General features: G+C 41.0%; 1 protein-coding gene across 1 annotated transcript; it reads left to right on the top strand.

Moving 5' to 3' along the window:
• Positions 1-7,418: 7,418 nt before the first annotated feature.
• fam83b (family with sequence similarity 83 member B) lies at positions 7,419-15,154 on the top strand. The gene is made up of 5 exons (XM_040179359.2): positions 7,419-7,557; positions 9,075-9,548; positions 10,750-10,914; positions 11,483-11,607; positions 12,587-15,154. Exons 2-5 carry the CDS (start codon positions 9,099-9,101, stop codon positions 14,568-14,570), a joined length of 2,724 nt encoding a protein of 907 aa, XP_040035293.2. The 5' UTR covers positions 7,419-7,557; positions 9,075-9,098; the 3' UTR covers positions 14,571-15,154.
• The last annotated feature ends 5,219 nt before the right edge of the window (positions 15,155-20,373 follow it).

The raw sequence follows: 20,373 nt of genomic DNA, 5'->3' as shown, positions 1-20,373 counted from the left end.
TTGTTGTTTGCTTGTTTATAATGTCCATAATTAATTTAAACCTGATTTCCTTACAAGAAACAACAGGGATCTCAGAAACTTTGCCTGCACAAGTCACTGAATCGAATCGAATTGAATCGAATCGTTCTAAATTAACCCAGATCGTCCACGAATCGAATCGGCAACCATGAATCGTGATTCGAATCTAATTGTTGTTAAAATGAATCGTTACACCCCTATTATTCATCTTTTCCAAAAAATACAAAAAAGTTTTTCATTGCATATCGAGGAGATCGCTTTGGCATCATGATGAAAGGAATGCCTGCGCTCAGCAAACAGCAAGCTACCAAATCAAGAACTGATGGATGTAATTACTGCTGGCTTGATAAGAGACAGTTTCACACCGTGGAATAAAAAATATCACAAGCTCTTCCTCTTCCTTCAGTCCTCCAGTCCTCCTCCGCGCTGTCCAGATAGCTAGAAAAGATCTGTCACTGACCACATCTCAGCCTTTCCAGGGGATTTTGGTATCTGTGAAACCAGATGCGGTTCCTATTACATTTCACTCCCTTTTTGCCCTCTTTGCACCCTGTGATCACATCACCGTCTGCAACCAAGTCCATAAATAAAAAATCGCCTTTTTTCGGTGCGGAAACAGTGTGAGGTGAAAACCCTTATTAACAATTATTCTAAATTGACATTAAGTGCGGTGAGGTTTTATGCAGATCTTTATCAACAACAGATCAAATATGACTCATCGTCACATAAGCAGAAGACTGACCACGCACATTGCCCAAAGGATCAAATCAACCACCGGGCACTATAGGGGACCTGTTATTACTTGAAGTCTAGACTGATTTCTGTCAGTGAGTTTACAGGGAAGGTGGGAGGGTCAGAGGGAGGGGGGGGATAAGGACTAAATATTACATCATATACCCTGAGAGTCAAAGAAATGTGGAAATTATTAAACATTTGATAATTCAATATTTATATGCAACACAGTGGATATACTTCTCTCATATGTACTCACGGGCTTTGTGAGTATGGACAGAGAGGGTGTTAAAGAACCCTACAGTCCTCCGCCATGTGCAGTCAGCCTGACGGCCTGACGTCCTTTTTATGTAAAGGGGACAATAAAAAAATGGCATTCTGCTTTTCATCTTGAAGGTGTTGTCTTGTACTACGATTTAACCTTTCTTATTAATGGCATCTCTCTCGAGTGAAGACAAACGTCTTTAACCTATTCACACCGTCCATATGCAAACATGTCCTCACAGGAAAGCTGACTGACTGCAGCCTGACAACACCAAAGGTGAAGAATTAAAAAGCGTAACGAGAAAAATGAGGGTTTTTTTGTGGTCACAGTGCTGCAGACTGCAGGGCTGGAGCTGATAAAGCTGAGATTACTTGGTTTGAAGTACTCTGAGCAAATGCTAACCCACAGGCATCTCGAGCTTCTCGCCAGCTGTGCCATCCAGCTGCCACACAAGCGTGAACAGAGGGCAACAGTCAACAACCCACTCCTCCAATTTGTGAGTCCAAAACAACAAAGCAAGCAGATCCTCTTAGTTCACTTCAAGCCAGAAACGTTGAAAATATGATGCTTAAAAAAATAAATTAAAAAAAATCCCTGGAATGTCATTGTAGTGTATTTTTTAAAAAATTCTTTCAAGAGGTTATATACACATTGGTAAATCGTGTGCTTATAGTATCTCATTTATGTTGGTACTAAAGCATATGATATATATTAGTTTCAGTACAGTGGTGCAGAGTAGAAGAGTGGATTGAAACGTCCAATATAATAAACAACAGCTTGACTAAACGGGTAACATTTTTGGCCTGCAACAAAACTTGCAGGGTGAATCCAGCTCTCTGTCTCTCTCGCTTGAACACTAGATACTCGTTACTATACAAGGGGTTTTAGTGCAACAGTGGACTAAATTGGTCTGTCTGCTGCTCTTTTAGCCTATCCATCGTTATCGAGTAACTGCTCCGCTGACAGTAAATACTGAGCAGGTCCTCTCCTGATTCTAGTGCACAGGGTCCGACGGTTGAAGCTTGTTTAAGATTCTCCTTCATCACAGCAGTGTAACGTTGCAATACAACTCACCCTGAACGTTCCCACAAACCTGCTTCCTGGCACGCCTTGAAGCCTGAGGTCGTAACAATGCAAACCAGTTAAAACAAGCAATGAAAAGACAGAGACTTTCCGCTTTGTCTTTCAAACACAAGATGTCAACCCACAAACTTGTTTTTAGCTCAGAATGTTCAGGGCAGTCATTTTATTCCTTCAAAATATTTTAATGTGCCAAAGTGTTTCAGAGACCTTGTTTTTTTGTCGGTGTGCTGCATTGTCAACATGTGGGGTTGTACAAATATAGACATCATCAATGACACAAACCGTCGATGCCCAGATTCATACTCCTCAACTTTTTATTGTGGGGAAACGAAAACGGTGGTTTCAAAGTGAAACAGTCTTTGAAACCGCTCAGTGGAAAAGGTGTGCAGTCTTTGGACTGAACAAGACGGAATAATTCCCACAGCTTTCCTGTTATAATTTAATTCCCGTAACTGTGTTAAACAAGTTTTAATTATCTCCTTTAATAGCAGCCGGATCCCACTACACACCTTTTTTTACTTGGGTACCGCCCATAACCAGTAACACACTTCTCTTGTCTTTCACAACTTTGTACTTTCTATTTTTCTATGTAAATTTCTATTTACAGTAGTTATTCCAAATTCAGGTTCAGCACCAACTCCCTCAGCTCAGACTCCTGCGGGGCTTTTGTCAGCGATCCGACTGAGATCCAGAGACTGTGGCAGGAGGTGGGCTCATTGCCCAGAGTCTCCTCCTCCGGCTGGGAGCAGAGCTTTGACTCCTTGCTGAGCGGTGCCCTCTGTGAGCCAACACCTACACGTCGCTGCAGGAGGCGCAGGCCGTATTGTCTGGCCAATGGAAGGTAAAGGAGGCGCGGGAAAATCACAACCTGGACCGAGTGGAGCAGACTGCAGTATTTATAAAACTCTTTAAAACTATTCTAACTAAAGTTTGTCTCCCTCAATCCAACCAGAAATAATAAAGGCAGATGATTTAAAGCCATGAAACTGTTTGTGGCCCTTTCATCTGGCAGGAGGCTGAGGTCCATCAGGACCAAGACCTCCTGCCACACAAACAGTTTCTTCCCGTCGGCAGTCAGGCTCATCAACAGAGCCCGGTTCCCCACTGACTGACTCTGACATTCCACCGGTCACTTTCTTTCTCACTGCACACGTCACTTTCATTTGTCACTTTCACTTCTGTTCGCTGGTGCACTTTATTTCTGATTTCTAAATATTTTTAACTTGAACTTTTATTCCTTTATTTTTAAACTAACCCATAGCCTTGTACTACTATGGGGTGACGTGGCGCAGGGGTAGAGAGGGTGTGCTGGGAACTGCAAGGTTGGTGGTTCAAGTCCCGGGTGCCCCATGTCAAAGTGTCCCTGAGCCACCTAACCCCTAATTGCTCCCCAGGCGGAAAGATGTAAAATGCCATGGGTTAAAAATGTAATGTAAGTCGCTTTGGATAAAAGCGTCAGCTAAGTGACATGTAATGTACTACTAACCCATAGCATTATATGTTATTTTATTACTCGTGCACCGCCAAGTCAAATTCCTTGTATGTCTGACAGCTAAAATTGTGACAAAACTACAAACCACTTTTTCCTTGAGGCAAGGTCATCAACACCTCCTACCAGGGACGGACACTGAACTCTTTGATCACCAAGAGCTGCAGGGGAGAAGGATGAGAGTAGATCAGGAACATGTGATCTATAAAAAAGCTGTGGGTGCAAAGCCACATGAAGACGAACTTGCTCTTAGCTGCTTTGTTGGCCTGCTCTCTAGTAGATGTTCTCAGTTGGAGAGAAGTGTAGTCTCACATCATGAGCGGGTGACGCTGGTTGAAAGCACCACCTTCTTAAGGGAATCATGAAAGACATGACTTTGGCAAACCCCGAGGATTGGATTTTTCTTAAATTTTTGATGGAATGTTATGTCATAGAATCTGTACAGGCACTTTACATCAAACAGAGATGGAAGAAGGACAGCTAGGGTTCTCTCTGGGGAGGAGTGGCATATGGTCAGCCTAGTACATTGGAAAACTACAACTTGGAGGGAATTTTTTCTTCCAATTTCCAAGTCCCATTTTTCTTCCAACATTTTCAATTAAATCTGTAATGTAGATCAACGGACACCATCGATGTTCCCTTTTCTGTGAACATGCTATTATGTATTTCACGTTTATATTAGAGCTGTCAAACGATTAAAATATTTAATCACGATTAATCCCATTTATGTCATAGTTAACTCAAAATTAATCACAATTAATCACAGACTTTTATCTATTCCCTGTCCCTTTTGTCCATAGATTTTTTTTTATTTTAATGCTCTTATCAACATGGAAAAGTGGATTGGCTTGCTTTGTGCAAATGTTTTCTTTTATTGAAAAACAACATTGCCAAACAGGGCGGTACAAAATAAAATTATGAAGTCCACATTTCAGGTAAACAAGGACTCAGCCTATAGTGCAGTTAAACCATGGCACACCAAGTTTGCTGTGAACACAGCAGTCAGGCCTCTTATTTCAGAAAGAATGAACAGTAACAGTTAGGTTACCAATAAAAGGTAACCCTACTACTTCTTTCCTTCTAGCCAGCTGCCTAAACAGACACGCCTGTTGACATTTTCAGACAACAGTGAAGCTCGCTTCTTTCGCCCAACATGCCCAGACACCGAAAACAACCTTTCAGAAGGTACTGATGTTGCCGGTGCTGCTAAGTACTTGTGTGCAAGGCGGGCCATTTTGCTGTGTGCCCCTTCATGTGTGGACCACCGTTCCTGGGGACAATCATCCACCCCCCCCCCAAAAATTAAAAACGTTAATCTCGAGATAAGAAAATTGACGTCGTTCTTTGCCAGGTGTTTGTACAGCTGCCTCTATGCTCGTCGGCAGATGTTGACATCGCAATAGGATTTCAATTGTGCAAGATGTAGTAATGGAAATTTACAGCCGGAATGTCGAGATCAAAATGAAAGTTAAAGTTTGAAGATGGTGCGATTGGCGAGATCCCCCCTCCCACACCTTCTTGTTGTTGTGGCCTGCTTATTCCATCAAGATTGTCTCCAGCTGTAATTTTGCATTTGCTCAGTGTGCTTAGTCCCTGTGAAAGGTCAAACATCCAAATCATTAGTTTCTACAGTCCATAACTTTGTGACTGGTCCGTCCCCTCAGCATGTTGTGCTCATTTAATGATCACCGTCATGCCAATGTTCATCCGAATGTCAGTCCCACGTTCAGTTTGCAAGAGGCGCTTCATAATGACAGGGCAGCCTGCCACTTGCTCAGACATGAATGCAGGACTTAAACCGCCAGAGGAACTGATCACGTCGACTGCACGAAGCAGAGAATGGGTGTCACAGACGGTGACTCACGCGAAGCGCGTCAGAAAAACAAACTCCCTCTGACTTAGTTCATGCGTTACATTATCCACACACACACCTAGATTCAAGACACAACTAAACAATGGGACAGATATCTTGTTCTTCCAGCTCTTTTCAGGTGGAATAGCCACGGGGGAATAACCACAGGTGTTTTAAGTCTTGAGAAAGGAACAGCATCTTCGTATCCATGACATATGACGCACTGTGTAAAAGAATATCATAGCTGCATTTCAATATATAAGTAAAAAATAAACGGTCAAACAGAATAATTAAATTAAAATAAAGTGAATATGCTCTCGCCCGATGTTGGCTGGGATTGGCTTCAGCCCCCCGCAACCCTGTATGAACGCTAAGCGGCTTTGAAGATGGATGGAAAGTAAATATGCTTTTGCAGTTAATTTGATCTCATTAAGATGCTTTGACTTAATTATCAAATGTTTATACTTGGTGAACAATTTTGTTTCCTGACTTTATCTCAGTTATCTTTATCATATGATACCCAAGAATAGACAGGAAACAAAGAAATTAGCTTCCTTGCTCACATTAATTAAATTGACATGCTGTGGCTGGATTTAATTGTTGATAAAAAAGAAGATAAATATGCGAAATTAAAAATGATTATCTCTCGGCTGTCTTTAAACAGTTTAGTCAGTTTAAGGTATTTTGTTATTCAGCTCCCTGTAGTTAAATGTACTCTATAGGAGGTTTGAAGAAAGATCTTTACATTTTTATTTCACTTTTCACCATAAATATGAGCTGCCATCAGCTCCTGGTCGGCTGAACATCTGGTAAACGTCAAGCTGGGTTCTAACAAAGTCATAGAATAGTTTTCTTTTCTCCCTTTCTAATTGATGGTCTATTTAGTTAATCCTAGTAGCTTCATATTCAGCATGCAGAAATAAGTTGAACTGATCTTTTGATCTTCCTCTGAACCAACAAAAGGCATGCACATGTTTGTCAGAATGCCAGCCTATCGCTTTAAATATTCTCTTTTAATGATTAAACTAAATATTTTAGCTCTCTCTCAACCTACAACTGGGAAAGTGTCAACCACAAAAACAAAATCACATGCAGAGTGTGTTATCCAGGCACAAACATGCACTGACCAGAGAAATGCTTCGGGGCTAATTGAAGGGATAATCTGAAGCTGGACAACACCCAAATACACCAAAAGGTTAAAGCATTATCTACGTCATTCTGGTGCCTTCTTTTAAGCAATACTATTTCAGTTTTGCTCGAACTGTTAAAAAGCTTTCACACGATGAAAAAAAGAAAACCCCAGCAATGAATCATTTTCCAAATGTGCTGTTCCGTTGAACGAGGAAAAGATGAACCTATTTTTGTATGAAGTCAGATGTTACACAATGAGCCAGTTTCTCAAGAAAAAAAGCTGACCAGACAGGGTGGAGCATGCCAAATGTCCCACGTATAAATTCATGAACACAAACATGTTTTATGTTATTGCATTTTATGAATCAAAGAAAAGGCATCATAAAATCTCCTTTCTTCTGTTTTCCTCCAACATTTACAAGGACATCAGAAGTGCTTCTTTGCTCCCTGCAGACTCAGCCCCATCTGAAGCGAGATGAAAAAGACTAATGATCCCTGGTTTATTCAAGCTTATTTGGATTTGTGGATGTCTCCTCCTTGAAAAATATCTGCGTGAAAGTGTGTCATTTGAAATGGTCACCTTCAAGTCAAGCCCTAAAATATTGTTCAATTTTAGCAGCACTGGACAGAACATCTTTATGAGGCCCTGCACCATTAAACCTTAAGTATTCATCAAAGCCTCTTTATGTTTTCCATTATCTTGATTTTCGTCAATGTGCACTTTGTCCCTGAAAGGAGGGAGTGGCCAAATGTCTCAAACAGGTTTACAGGCTACCTGTGAGCAGGTTTCAGGCCAGGCCATTTGCATGTAAAAACTGGAATCCACACCCTCTTCCTGACGACTGCTTATCATGTTGAGACACCTCCTTTTTCTTTGTTTCTCCCAGCTAGCAGTCCCTCCGAATATTGAACATAATGTGATCATAAATCCAAGAGGAACTTTGTGGGAGCAGTCAAGAGGATTTTCACAAAGGTCACGATACAAATGTAAGTCCCTGTTGTTGAGCATAGAAGAGTTTTTTATATTGTTCAGCAGGAAGCAGCGTAAGAATCTGTAAGAATGTCAAGCGGCTCAGCTTTTAAATAAATGTTCTGAACAGTGGGAGGTTTGAGGTAAAACGTTTAGGTAGATATGATGTTCTTGCAAGCCTGCGTTGTAGGTTCAAATTTAACATGCTGCAATAACGGCTCTCTATATTTATTATAAAGTACATCCATAAAGACAAAGCACAGAAGAGGAAAGGAAGACTGTACTCGTCTTAATACCGGCTGTAACACTAACTCAGAAGTAAAAGTTACAGTTACATGTTACATTTTCCTACAGTAAGTCAGTGTCTAAGTTGTTTAGCTGCAATGATCGACTTGTTTCACTGTCTTAACATTCAGACAAATGATGCATGTTATACAACAGTAAATCTCTATCAAAGTGAAATACTTGCATCCTTATAATCTAAGCGTGAAAAAGCCACCATGGGTTTAAAGTGTAATGTAAGTCGCTTTGGATAAAAGCGTCTGCTAAATGACCTGTAATGTAATGTAATATATAATGTCAAGAATCATATCATTTCAAGAGGTGTAACATTCTGTAAAAGCTAGATTAGGGTTTATCAAGATTGTTAACAAATGATATATTATTATACTAAAGATGGTAAAAAAGATGTTTAATTATTGCCTAATAATCGCTAAAATGTTTTGCAGAACGTGGTAAAGAATATGCAACATTTATTTAAACTGTTCTTAGTTTACACTTTTAAATTGAGGTGCACTAATTTACAGGTGCAGCATTCATGTTTCATCTTTGGGAATTTGCTGCTTTTACATCCAGACTGAACAGGTTAAGTGTTTGATAGTGATGAGTCAGCGTTCATGATGAGACATGTAAGAAACAATGTAATTAAAAAGAAAGATCCACAATAACAACATATAATGTGCTCTGTAACATTGTGAAGAATTTCTTGCACATGGAAATAGTCAACATACTGAAAAAATACTTGTTGCCACAGTCCTAATGTAAACAAGCAGTGTTAACTTTACAAAAACAAAGACAACGTCCTGTTCAGATACGGAGAAACAAGTGAGTGTCTAATCAGCCAGCAGGTTATAGACAAGTTGTTTCTGAACAACCTCAAAAACTTTATTTAAATCTTGTGCAAACATCTAAAGATGAGACACCGGTTCAAATACTCATAACATTATTTATCTGCTCTGTTCTTATAGAAGTATAGTAGTAGTATAGTATAAGTTACTTATAATGACTTATAAGGGACCTTAAAGTCTGATTCAGTGTTACTGAGGGGACATAGAATGAAAAACGCAGGCGGGGTTGTACTTTTATTTAATTTTTTACAGCTTCTTGATATTTACACTACGATTCGATATACACAACCTTTCCGGTTATTTTGCCTCTTTACGTTCAACAGACTCTGAGCCTTTTCCACTGTCATGATGTTTGTTCTCTGATTCTTTTACGTCATGTCACCGATCTCCCTCATCTGTGATGACAGGTCCAAGTGAAACCTCCTGCAGCAATGGAGACTCAGGATTTTTCCATGCTGTCGTCCCTGAGGGGTGAGTTGAAACTGGAGGAGTTCATCCAACCTCACTACAAGGAGTCCTATCGCCTGGCCATCGATTGCCTGGCAAGTGGCGGCAGAGAAAGTTACCAGGAGTTCCTGAAGGGAGAACGTCTCGGGAGCTTCCTCTCAGAGAACGAGCTTCTGTTCATCACCGAAAAGGCCGAAAACATCCTGCCTAAAAACGATACGGAGGAAACCGTCGGCCCTCTGGACAGCCACTCATCCTCGGGGACGTACTGGCCCGTCCACTCGGAGGGGGACGCGCCGGACCTGGAGTTGGGTTGGCCGGATGTCCTGCTAGAAAAACTACAGACGAACATCGATCTGCTGTTTCACCCGCCGAGACAGAACAAACCGACCATCAAAGAGGTGGTTCGGAAGCACATACAAGATGCGAGACAGGTAATCAGAGCTGCAGTAAGCAATATGCTAAGAAGCATCACAAGTACAAAGTACCTTTGTACTTATGATGTACATGTCTGGTGTTCAGGCTGATAACACTTCATTTCAGAGCAGCAAATTGACTCAGACTACTGTTTCTACTGTTCACTTCCTCCTCGGGGAATGTCCACAGACCTTTGTTGCTCTCAATTTTCAGTTGTAAGGAGTGTTGGCTGTGGTTGTTGAAGTTGAAAAATCGAGTTTTGAAACTCACAACCATGACGAGAAAGTGTGGGAACCAAACGGAGGATTCCATTATGAGACAATATCCATTTCACAGTCGACGCTTCAGCCGGTTATCAAATTGTGTCTTAATGAATCAAAACCTGGTGTTGTAGCTCAAAATTGTGGTTAGTAGATAATTACTATTCTATTGCATCTGTACTTGTTACTGCTGCGCTGCTGCTCTTAATTAAACCAACTTTGACAGCAAAAGACTGACTGGAACGTCTCGAGGGAACTTTTCAGCTTATAAAGAAAAAATTGAATCCTTGTCACTTTTCCAACTAATTACAACCAGTACAGGGAAAAGTAATCAAAATGAAACGTAGATGAATATTTTATCGGATGCTGCAGCTGCTGGAACCTCTCTGTATTGATTTAAATGTTCCCATTGTTTGGAAGTAGCAGATAAGATTAATAATGACTCACCCTTCTGAGGGTCAGAAAACTCCAACACAGGAAATTAAGTGAAAGAAACAACTCAAAATAGCCTACAAAAATCAGTTTGGACTGATTTCATTAAAGAATGTTACTAAATCAAAGTATGACGCTGCTGCTTTGTAACATTACATTTCAAACCGTATACTCTCTTGATGGACTTCCATTGCAGTTTAATCTTAGTGAAAAAAGATATAAAAAGTCTTTAATTTGTACTTTGAATACGGATATAAACTTCTCCAGCAGTGATAGAAATGGATTTGGGACCAACAAACATTGTGTTAGATCTCGCCAAGTTTAGTTTTCTACTTTAGTTAAGTTAAGTTTTTATCATTTGCATCACTTTAAGGTTTTTTGGCAGTTTACAGCTGTTGGATTCACATTTATTATTCATGTGTTGTTAAATGGGTCATTTGTGGATTTCACAAAGGTAAACTGGTTAAATGCACTCTTGCCTCTGGCACGCTGAACAGAGCATGATTAATTCACTTTGTACTTGCAGGTCATTGCCATTGCGATGGACGAGTTTACGGATGTAGATATATTCAAAGAAGCTGTCGATGCCTCCATACGAGGAGTGCCAGTCTACGTGCTTTTGGATGATTTCCATTTGAATGGTTTTCTCGCCATGGCTGAAAATCAAAATGTCAAAATAAATCAACTACGGGTAGGTACAAGAAATCTTCTTAATTTTTATCAACTTAGCCGATTGTAACTTCCATTGTGGCTATGTTTTGAAAAGTTTGTATGGTTTTATTTGCTTTTAATAAAGCACCTCAAGAAGCTACATTTTAAGGATATTTTGAGACATTCTGAAACTAATTAATTCAAATCAATTTAACCTAAAGCAAATATTTTTCAATAGTTAGAGCAGAAATACAAATATTTGTGGTGGTGGATTGCGAGTAACATGGAAATTATTTTTCATTAGACGGCTTGTGAATTATTTGATCACCATGATTCAATAGTTCAATGAGACTCAACACTAGGGCTTATAAAACATTCGTTAAGGTTTCTGTTGTTACCTCCCAATCAAACTGCTGCACCCTCCTTGGTACTCAGGGACTAGTAACATTTTTTGTGCACTGCGCATCTTTTCAAACCGGTAGAGAAACCTGGCGACTACTTCATTATTGTTTGTTATGGTGTTGATTGACATGCTTATTATCTTCTGCTGGACGATTTAACCATGAAAAATATTTTCTGAAAATGTCCCTCCTCTGCTCTGACCACAGAACATGAGGGTGCGCACCGTGAAGGGCCCGGATTACGTCTGCCGATCGGGAGCGAAATTTCATGGAGCAATGGAGCAGAAGTTTCTTTTAGTCGACTGCCTCACAGCAATTTATGGTTCTTATGGGTAAATATTATTTCAGTGGTTGAGACTGCTGAGGCAGAAGCTAAATGCACTCATGACGCAAAGCACAAAACACATTTACTGACACCCTCCACAAAGTCGCTGTCATCCTTTGTGAACGAAGCTGTTTTGAAGACGTTAATTGAACTTTCTGTCAAATGTGGCAGCCGAATTAAACCTTGGAAAATAGTTTTTTCCCGGGTTGCTTTAGCGGCTTTAGCTTATTTTTTGTTGTTGCGTATGTCAGCGGCCGTGGCGCTTCTTAAAAACTAAAAGTGTGTTGCCAACAAACCCACCTAGGTAAAAGAGGTGACAGGGGCGGAAATACGACTAAAAAAATATTTATTTTAATACAAAAGATTAAAATATATAAAAGGGAGCTAAAATAGTCCATCCAGGCTCATCACCACAGGAGGAGCGAATTCCTGCGCGTCCCTGGTCCACTGGTTCGGACCTCTGACTGCCAGTTGCCCTCGGCGCCTGCTGCTGCTGCTGCTGCTGCTGCTGCTGCTGCTGCTGGCTCTGCTTCTGCCTTTCTTTCCCTGCTCCTTCCCTCCCTTCTTCTTCTTCTTCTCTCGTTTCTCCTCTTTTTTTTCTTGCCATTGTCCCGTCTTCCTCCTTAAGAAGACAAAGTTCCGCCCCTGGCCTTTCCCCATTGGTCCATTGACCATATGCCACTAATTGCTAATTTGTTGGGGACGATTGTCAATTGAGGACACAATTCAACAAAACCCAAAGCACACGATAGATTGTCCAACATGCAATCACAAATCAACAAGTCGTAAAACATGCAATCATAAATCAATAAAATATGCAATCAATAAAATATGTAATCAATTAAGCATGCAATCAATTGTCCCCAATCGTCCACCCCGTGACACGTAAACCTAAATTTAACTCAAATTCTCCGGTGAGTGTTATACAACTGTCTGTTTTCTAGTTTTTTGATGATAAATAATTGTGTTTTTGGTGTGTGTTGCAGCTTCACGTGGTCATTTGAGAAGATTCATCTGAGCATGGTGCAGCTGATCACGGGCCACCTGGTGAAGTCCTACGACGAGGAGTTTCGAACACTTTATGCCCGCTCGACTGTGCCGTCTGAGCTCTGCCCTTCGGAAGGTTTGTCCCAACGCAACGGACGACAGATTTTGCCCCAAGACACCCATAAAGTTGAGCGCAGGGACCAGTTGAGGCATACGCTGGACACAGTCTATCGGAAGACCTGCGAGAGGAATCAAGGAGTGAGAGATCTAGAGAGGAAGCTCTTTGAAGAGCAACCTCAACATTTTGGGCTCTTAAAGGAAAATGGGATCGCTGCTAACAACCACATGCCCCAATTTCCCTCAACAGAGTCGATTAACTTCATTAAAAGGCACAGCTATGCTGGAGAGAGACAAGATGAATGTATTCCACAGAACTTCAGGCCCAGAGCGAGCAACTGGAATATTTCAAAAGAAACAGGAAGTGGAACCAATCACTTTCCAGTGGACAGTTATTTACAGGCGCCACAAATACAAAGAGGTCATAACATGCGGCAGTCTTACAGTGGCAACGACAAACAAGTTATTTCCATGCAGCAGAACATGCCAACGCTAGAGAATACATCCAAGTCCTTCATGCGCACATTTAGGATCGAGTCTTACCTCAAACGCCCCGAGGTTCCGTTCGGAGACTCTTGTGACTATTTGGACCAGTTTGAACCACAGGACAAAGGGAGCTCCTTCATGCAGGGAAGGATGAGGTCTTCCCTCGTTTTCAGGTCCACCGTAGCGGAGCAAGTGGAGCCGAACCGATACCTTAACAACTCCTCCACTTGTGTCAACTCCTTAGCAGCCCCAACCACTCCTGCACACTACTCCTCCATGCACTGGAATCCAACTGCAGCAGCTGAAAATACGATAAGTAACGACGAGTACATGTTCAATAGGAATAATTTGCAAGTTTTGGATGACAATCGGAACAACGCAAACTACGGTCCAGGTAGAGGCTCCTACCCCGCTGTCTATGCCAGCTTAGGCAGATCAGCAGGTAGACACATGATCCCAAACCCAGACATCATGTCTGACAATTGGCACAAAAGACGCAGCTTAGCAGATCCAAGGCCAAACCCAGAGTACAAGCATGAATCATCAAGTCACATGTATGGAGATTTAGCAGGGACGCAAGTTAACAGAAGTACAGCGGGGATCAACGCACAGAGTGGAGGATACAGGTCATATCTGAAAGAAGATCAGAGGTCTGCTTCTCATTATGACGTCAAGAGTGTCGCAGACACAAAGAGCCACGGTACTCCAAACTGGCAGGAGCCGCCATCCAGGACAGTGTCCACGGCAGCCCTGGAAGTTAATAGCAAGGATCCAACAAATAAATCCAACAGCATGAGCTCACCACATTTTCCAATCAACAGTGGCAAAAAAATCAAATCGTTTCTGAACATACCAGAGAAGAAAGAAGATTCAGTAGGAGCCGCCGACACACTGAGTCTGAAGTCAAGTTGCAGCACAGACACCTTGACAGCCGATGACGAGAGGAGGATGTCATATAGTGGAGCGAAACTTCCCCAAAGCACAACCAACTCTGTCAGGTCCTCCCCAGGGCACCAGATGAAGCGGATAGGTGGTACCGATCTAACCTCTTCAAAACCTCGATTCGGGAGCAAAGAGCTCCAAGATCCACCAGAAGTCTCTCTACCTAAACCTGCGGCCCAAAAGAAGCTCAGCATTTTCGACAGAAGCACGAGGCCCGTCCCAGGTCGAGGTCCCGAGACTTGCCTTTACAGCAGATACGAGTCGATTGACAAGAAACGCTCCGCACATGGCTTTGGAAAGTCTCAGGAGAAAACCAAAAGCCTTCCTAAAGCTGAGGCGGACATTGAACATAACATCACCCGAGCTGGAAGGGGGCACCAAGAAAATAAGCTGGAGAAATTCCTTCAACGGATGGGACTGAAACACAAGAACAAGTAGTGAATCTTCACACGTCACTTCTTAATAATGGGAATTTTGACTCATTAAGTAAATATTGTATACAGTTAGTCTTTGTTTTTGTATGCACTTTGACCTCTGCTTATTTTATTGCATACAGATGCACTGATGAATAATGTTTTATATCACCTGAAGCAATAAATTAAAATGAGAAATGCTGCAGAAGCTTCAAGTAACAACCGTATCAAATGGTAATAGAGAAAGATATAATTGCTTTGCAGCAACTGTAGCTGTGTTTGAGTACTTAGTACAAACGCGTGGCTGCTGTATGGTACATAAAGAGAAATACTCGCAAGGCGTCGCAAATACAATCAGCAAACGAGCTAACCAGAACCCCACAACCTCAGACAGGTTGAATGTCATGGAAGCATTCAAAAGCATCAAAATGGCAGAATCAAGGAGACTTTCTTCTCTTTGACAGACAAGGTTCCTGGAAGGTTGGTTTTATGGACGGATAAAGCCTCATTTGTTTTGCACTGATCAATTCTGTGGGCTATTTAGCTTTGTAACTTATTCTTTTTCTGGAAGGAAAACATTAAAAATCTGCAGGTGCTGATTTTGCTACACACTGTCTATTTGTGACTGCGGAATTCTCCAAAGATTACCAAAGTATTGCATTGAACAGCTCCCCAACACAAAGTTCAGTATTCAAGTGGGGGAAGCTGCACACTTTTTAGTTTCCTAATCGCCCTCTTCACCTCGGCAGTGTCCTCTCTTAAGGCGATACTCAATCCAAACTACAAGCAACATGAAAAAGGCAGTACCCAAACTCAGTGGCCAAAAGAATTTAATTATTTCATATTTCATTCTTCACTCAAGGCGGTTTGTGGGTAAGCAAAAATCAACATGGCCTCTGGACTAAAACATATGCAAGAAGAAGAATTTATCTAGAGGTTTATAAATATTCATTCTTTACAATGAGGTACTTAGTATTACGCTTATATTCAAATCTTTTTTAACCTGCCACTTTAATTGTGCCTGCCAGTCATTCCCACGTCGCTTCTCTGGGTTTTGTCTCAGTGGTATTTATGCTGGGAAAGTCTGGGATTTTTGATTTACAGCAGGTGATATTATTTTTATCGCTTAATAATCCTGATAAAATGGTGCTGAAAAGGGTCGATGATCCTTTTTGTGTTTCTTCCTGTCTGCAATATACTGATGAATCATGTACATTAAATCTAGGAGAGTTTTGTCCAACAATGCTTGAATAAAGTTTGAATAATGGAGATTATATTAAAATTGGAAGCACGGATAAAGAGGAGACAAAGTTCTTTGGATGATCTTCACAGAGGCCTAAATCTATTCTACGAATCACAACATGTTCCTGGAAAATAAAATAAAAAAACAAATAAAAATGTGTTTATTATTTAAGGAGAAAATAACAAATAATCTGCACAGTGTAATCAGAGCTCCTTCGAGCGAACTTATTAACAGAAGATGAAAGGATGGTGGTATCCTCAACAAGACGACAGGTAACCCACCTCTATGTGAAGCTGTGTCGGGGCGATTCGCTTGCTGTAACAGAGCTTCGCTGCTGAGCCTTCACATAAGTGATGCGCTATGTATCAACATCAGATGAACAGTCACGCAACATTAATGGTGCTTTTGTTCATTTTTTGGGCTTTTGATGAAGCAATAAATCACTCGCCTTTTCTGTCGCTGTCCCATTGAATCCAATCTTAGTGCGAGGAGGAGAAACATTACCATTTATTCACTGGCAATATTTCTAAGTATTGTGTGATGCAATGCAGCAACAAGACGTCCTCCTCTGCCTCCGCCCGGGCAGCTGCAGACGCTCTCGCTTTGATGGCGCGTTGGAGCAGTGTGCAAATTGTGAGACTGAACTTCTTTGATACACCTAAAGCACATCTTTCACACCCCGATACTAATCTCGACACCGCTGCGGGCATTCCAGTGAGCCATTGAAATCGGGCTCATTGAAATGCAGCTCAGTTCAGCACAGTGGTAAAAACATGTGATTGCACGTATAGTAAAGTAGCTGCCAGTAACACGTTGTCTGCCTCTGAAAGTGTAGCAGGCGGGCGGCTGTTTCTGCAGTAGAGATTATTTCGAAAGGACTTAGAGAGCATCTGTTGATAAGAATACAAAGTTTTAAATGTTCTCAAATATGTATGGTACCAAAAGTCAGGTATCTATTCTCAAGCCATGCTTCTTACCTCACATGTATTTTATTAATGTTAATATATTACACACATTTTGTCTATTTCTGATGTTCTCCTAAAACTTGATGACATTCTGAGTTGTATAACTCCACAAAGTCGATCCAACCTCGATGACATTTGCCTAGAATTACCGGTCCAGATTAGCATTCAGGGATATTAACAAAATGTTTCTCAATGGCACCACAAAAAAATCTGATGATAATAACTTTCTAACTAATAACACAGGCTGAACTCGTAGTCAACGACTGGAGATCTCTATGTTTTGCTATAACCTTTGCATTATCATTTCTGATAAAAAATGTGAAATATTCAAAGCAGATTTCGTAACGTGATCTCAGCCGCACCTTTTACTTTCTCCACCTCCGCATACTTCTGTCACTTGTCACTTTCACATACACTCACAGCACACTTGTGTAAAGTATATGGCTGTTCGCTGGTGCACCTTCTTTTTTAACTTTTTTATTTTTAACTTTTAATTCCTTTATTTTTAAACTAAGCCACAGTCTTATTTTTGTTACATTTTATCTTATTCATCTTGCACAATGTTGTCTTATCTGTCTTGTTGTCCATTGTCTAACTGTCTGCTGTTATTCACCAACCACCAAGTCAAATTCCTTGTATTTCTTTTATTTTTGTAATAAATGTTACCTGATTCCTGACCCTGATTTAAACTGTTTATAGTGTGGAGATCTTGACAACTATCCTTTTTTGTGATTTTCTGATTGATGACAAAACTGCTTCACTTGCCTTTCTGTGTAGAAACAACTGCTGAAGTGCAGTTGAGTAATGGTAATTGATTCATTTCTACTTGTGTAGCACTTTTCTAGTCCATGCAGCAGTCTAGAAGCGCTTGCAGTTATGAACAACAACGATGATAGGACAAGGAGAAAATCCAAATGTAATTTTGCTGTGAAATTGTTGCTGTAGAAACACTTTGAACTCAGTATTGCGTTCATGTCCGATTTTAACCAAGAAGTATTAATTAATGGCTAACAAAGGAGAAGTAGTAGATGGAGTAATAACTTTTATGTGACAAGCTTCAATCACTGATAATTGTTGCAAGAACAAACACAAAAGCACTGCAGGAAATGAATTCGCTGGGCGATGGGATGGTCAAACTAATTCGACAAACAGATAATCATGAGAAATGGAGTCCTGATAACATTCATATAAAATATGAAATGAAAAATGGCAATCACCATCAAAAGGCTGAAAGAGGTTTAACCCGCAGTGTTCAAAGACAAGGGCAGTGAAATATAGAGTAGCCGGGCTTTTCTTTAGCCTTCCTCTAAAACTGCATCATTTGGCACAAACATTCAGAGAGATTTTGTGTCTTATCACACATAAAAACAAAACAGACGGAATATTACTGTAAAATATTTAAAACTAACTCAATCCTGTCAAATAAAGATGAAAATTAAAACTGGTTTTGACCGGTTATAATAATCAGAGCCAAAACTGAAATCATAAGTGTACTGTCAGCCAACACACTGGACGGCCCGGTCCTCCCCCCAATCATGTGAGCTTCAGGGGATTCTCATTTTTCCTTGTTATCTAGCATTCCTGCACAAACACAAACAAACAAAGACGGGCTCGTCCAGACATGAGAGGTGAATACAAAATGGAGTCTTTTGCAGTCACCAAGTGACAAAGAAAAGGCAGAGAGGCCCACACCAAAAATAAAAAGAAATTATCATCAAATCCCACTGAACTGCCTAAGGCCACGGTTGCATTTCATAGGTGGTCTTTTTGATATTTGATCATTTAAAGTCTCTGTTATTGTCTTCTCCTCTGCTCGCTGCTCCTTGTTTTGAGCACCAAGTAGAATCCAGGTGGGAGCAGTTGCAGTCTTGCTTCAGTGGATTCATTAAATTGAATGATCAGAGAAACAAATACGTTGTTGAGAATGAGGATTACTTTATTCATATCTTATTTGTGCCCTAACAATATTTGAGATTGTATGTGGGAACAGGAGGGTTGATTTGGGCGAACACCAACTACTGACATTTTTGCATTCTATCAGATGTCCCCTGTGTCGCTTGGGATCTGTATTGCTATTACATTTTCAATTCCTGTTTGCTTTTGTCATCTTCCATCTGCAACAGCATGATTTCCTTCTGTTGCTCAAACGTCAGACCGTGAGTCTGAAAAGATACAGCATAATGGAAGACACGTTTATACCCACAGGCACTATTCCCTTCTCGGTCATTTTTTATTTGATACAATCTTTAAAATGATCCTTCATCTCCCACCACCACCACCGAATAATGATCAGCAATCAGAAGCAACTGCTCTTTTGTGAATGTTTCTGGGGAATCTGCTGGGAGGGAGTGACGCTTGTGTTGATAACACATCTGCACATCTTTGTTTTCAAACGCTTCCACCTCAGACATCTCAACTATTTGTCTTAACGACCAACCGAACTAATCTGCGTTCACCGCCGTCACAACGCTGCAATGACACACGGAGCACCTTTCAAACGTCCCCTCAAACTGAACATGAATGCATTTCCGTTTAGTTGACCCAAACACTGCGGCCAAACACATTTCAAAACCACACAGCTAGCTACCAAATTCCCCAAATAGCCAAACTACAACTTCCCAAATCTTACCATGTGTAACGTCTAGTTTGCCTGGGGTGTTTTCCTGATTACTAATTTTTCTCCCCTGTCTCCAGCCTCTGGTGTTTCCCTCTGTCAAACCCTCTGAGTACTCTGTGGATCAAGTGTTTGATTCGCAGGGTACTCACTTTTAGAGGCCCCTCCCCTTGTATTCTGGACCTTTCCTGTTTTTCTGGATCTTTAATTGTTGCCTGTTGCCTTTCTCCCTGTCGGACTTGATCACACGTGCATGACCTCCTGCTGTCCATTGTTTGTCTGCTCCCGACACCTGGACTCCGCTGTCGTTTTGCACTTGGGTCTCTGTACTGGCCTTTTTTTATACGACGAATGGGAAAAAATGCAGATGAGCCCGAAGTTATTGACAGAAACCAGGTCATCGGCCATGACAAATAGGGAAAGGACGCATGTGGTCATGGTGAATTAAAAGCAGTTACAGTATCAACAGTGAAATAGTATTCTGCCCCAGCTGTCCCTGTGACACATTCAGTGACACGGGGACAAATGAGAGGTAAAACTCATGTATTTGTACTAGGCAGGGCCCATCACGGTATACACAACCGTCTGTCAATTTAACATCATTTTGCATGTTTTTGAATTCAACAACCCTGCTGTGTTGACAGCTCAAACAATTTGATCATACAGGTTAAAAGGGTGTATGTGATATGGCCCCGAGTTGTTGTCCACTGAATTCAAAATAGAGAAAGTTGCAGCTCATTATCTTCCTCGCTATTTATTTATCTAATTGCCCTAGAGAACTAAATTTGAGCTTGACTTTAATACAAACGGTGATGGGAAAAACACATCAAAATGTATTTTGATACAAAAGAAATCCCCAAAAATAAAATCTCCAGAGCGTTTGATAAACAGTATGAATATGGCATGAGAAAATAGCTAATATCCGCATTGTAATCTGCCTTTAGGCTTCATACAATCCGATGTGTTTCTCCCATTTCATTGAGAGGGGTGGATCACTGAGGTGAGT

This window comes from Gasterosteus aculeatus, chromosome 6 (genome assembly GCF_964276395.1).
Source record: "Gasterosteus aculeatus chromosome 6, fGasAcu3.hap1.1, whole genome shotgun sequence".
NCBI lineage: Eukaryota > Metazoa > Chordata > Actinopteri > Perciformes > Gasterosteidae > Gasterosteus > Gasterosteus aculeatus.
Note: the sequence above shows the minus strand (reverse complement) of the source record. Positions and strands in the feature narration are given on the sequence as shown.